This window comes from Mustela nigripes, chromosome X (assembly GCF_022355385.1).
Source record: "Mustela nigripes isolate SB6536 chromosome X, MUSNIG.SB6536, whole genome shotgun sequence".
Taxonomy (NCBI): domain Eukaryota; kingdom Metazoa; phylum Chordata; class Mammalia; order Carnivora; family Mustelidae; genus Mustela; species Mustela nigripes.
This window is the reverse complement of record NC_081575.1, coordinates 29,404,045-29,406,395: the sequence shown is the minus strand read 5'-3', so window position 1 is coordinate 29,406,395 and position 2,351 is coordinate 29,404,045. Positions and strand designations below refer to the sequence as shown.

Here is a 2,351-nt window from a genome sequence, read left to right as displayed (position 1 = left end):
GGGGGGGGGGGGGGGGGGGACACAACACAGGTGTCTGTTAGCCTTCCACTCTTGCTGCTCCCGGTTACTACAGGACCCCCAAGAGAAAGCTAGCCAAAGGTGAACTGTGGCCGGTAGCCCCACGGGGGTGCTTTTTTTCCAATCTCTCAGGATGAGTGGGAGCCGGGGGAGGCTGGGTTAGGGGCCGCTGAAGGCATTTTTTACATCTTTGGGGCAAGCTAAGAAATCCACTCTGTGAGTCTGTGAGCACCGGATCAAGAGGAAGCTTTGCTGATACCGAGCATACTGTCTGCGGAGGAATATTCTCTCCCTGTGGAGGAATTTGACTGTGTGTCCCTCCCTCCTCAGACGCAGAACGATGTTGCACCTTTGACATTCTCGTAGCCAAAACCCCTGCTTTATTTACTGTGGGGTTGGAGGCTCAAAGAGTGGAAGTGGTGCGCCCGGGGTCCCCATCCAGTCTACAGAAGAGCCCGGTGCCCACCAACCCCCAGGCCAGCATTCCTCTCAACCCCTCACTGTGGGTAGCAATGGAGATGGGGACGATTCTGAGTTCCCACACAACCCCACCTGGCCTTCTGCGTGGTTGAGGAAGGCACATTCAACTTATTAAGATTTAAATATCGAAGACGTCTCCTAAGGATGGAAGTCTCTGGAACCGATCAACTCTGTGTAGTACTTAGGAAAATTTTTAAGAAAAAGGTCTGCTTGCACCAGACGGCCCTATACTCTGATGATGTCAGATAACAAATTTCCCTAATAATCTGGCTTCTGATACAAGGGAGATAGCAGAAGCTGATGTGGGGGAAGGTGCTTCCAGGGCTGGCCGGTGGGGGTGGGGATGGGTGTCCCCTAAACCCACCATCTGCCCAGGGTCGATCCTCAGAAGGACACAGAATCAGTCCTTTTCTTCCTCGAGGTGTTTGTTGAGGGAAAAGAGCATGGCATTAAACTGCTCTCCAGGGCAAAATCAAATCAAAGTCAAAGCTACCCTAAGGTTCTCCTTCTCAGCAGGCTGGGAGGAAATACTTCTCTCCTTCAGGATTGTTCAGAAGCCTCTGCCCATCAATCTCACTTCACAGCGCTACAGAGAATTGGTAAATAATGGATGAACGCTGTAGTGAAATTGGCATTATTAGCTGTGCGATGATCAGCCCTGCAATTAAAACTCCCCCCGTTATTTTGAATAATGTAAGCCCAGAGAGCAAACAGGACTGGCACTGGCGGGAGAGGCGGGGAGTCCAGGTGAAATGGAAGAAGAGAACGCGGAGCGCTCCCCTGAGGGAATTCCCCACGTTGCTGGGGGAGAACAGATGGTTTGAGTTCTCCTCCCTGGAGCTATTACATTATCTGATTAAACTTGCCGTTAAATAGACCCCATTATCAAAGTCTAGATGCCACAGAGGCTTGTGCTGGGGGAGCCTAATCAGTGCACCATCTGACCACTGTCCAGGCATCCTCATTTACAAGCGTCTACAACTGTAATATGCTTGTAATTCGGTCAGTGCCAGGAAAGCCAGCAGCTTGCCCTTGTGGGCCCCCATTAGGACATAGAACCTCCTATTATCTGCTCATTCTGCCTTCAAACCTTACAACACACTTCAGTTTCAGCTCTGGGTAATGGGAATACGTTCGGTTGGCTCGCTGTTTTGTCTTTGGCGGGCCCATTTGTTGTAACTGAAGTCTCCTAGAGGGTAGTATCCTAAAAGGCAGGAATCCTCTGCAAAAACTTCCCACAGATTTATGCATCAGAGAGGGAGGAGGAAAGCAAAGGGCAAGATCCAGAATATTCTATAACTTTCACCTAAGGAGACTAACCAGGGCACCAAGGGAGTGTCGGGCAAGACGGGAACAAGTCCCATACCACAGGGTCACTTTAGAGTAAGTTCCTTGGTGGCTGACAAGAAAAGGCAAAAGGGCATTTTCTTCTGTGGCCTGACCTGGGAAACCTTAAGAAGCATGTTAGTTACTCATATGAATATTGAGCTTTTCCAGATGAAGAGTACGATTCCATAGCGATGAAAACTTACCATCTGCCGTTTGTTCTCAACAAGGTTTGATCCGATGATTCCAAGGAATGATCCAAAGCCGAGCTGCAAGGCAACATGGCAAACATATGGGAAGGTGATCAGCCTGCCCTGCCCACGCAATGGATGGGATTCAGGACAACGAACAAGGTCTGATACGACACATGCAGCTGTTACACAGATACGGCGTGTTCAATAAGAGTATTTCTCCCACCATTTGTCCATCTTTCCTTGTAGAAACGAATCAGACCTAAGAAGAAACTCATGTGCCCAAAAACTCAAAGCAAAGGTCAACCAGAGCTTTTCAGAGTCTGCCTATTTCAA

At 49.3% G+C, this 2,351-nt stretch overlaps 1 protein-coding gene across 2 annotated transcripts in view; it reads right to left on the bottom strand.

Annotated features, from left to right (window-relative positions):
• TMEM255A (transmembrane protein 255A) overlaps nucleotides 1-2,351 on the bottom strand; it is a 50,008-nt gene that overhangs the window by 30,983 nt on the left and 16,674 nt on the right. For both annotated transcript variants that reach the window (XM_059386233.1, XM_059386234.1), the window contains exon 3: nucleotides 2,031-2,093. In XM_059386233.1, the coding sequence (XP_059242216.1) occupies nucleotides 2,031-2,093 (63 nt within the window). The remainder of the gene's footprint in view (nucleotides 1-2,030; nucleotides 2,094-2,351) is intronic.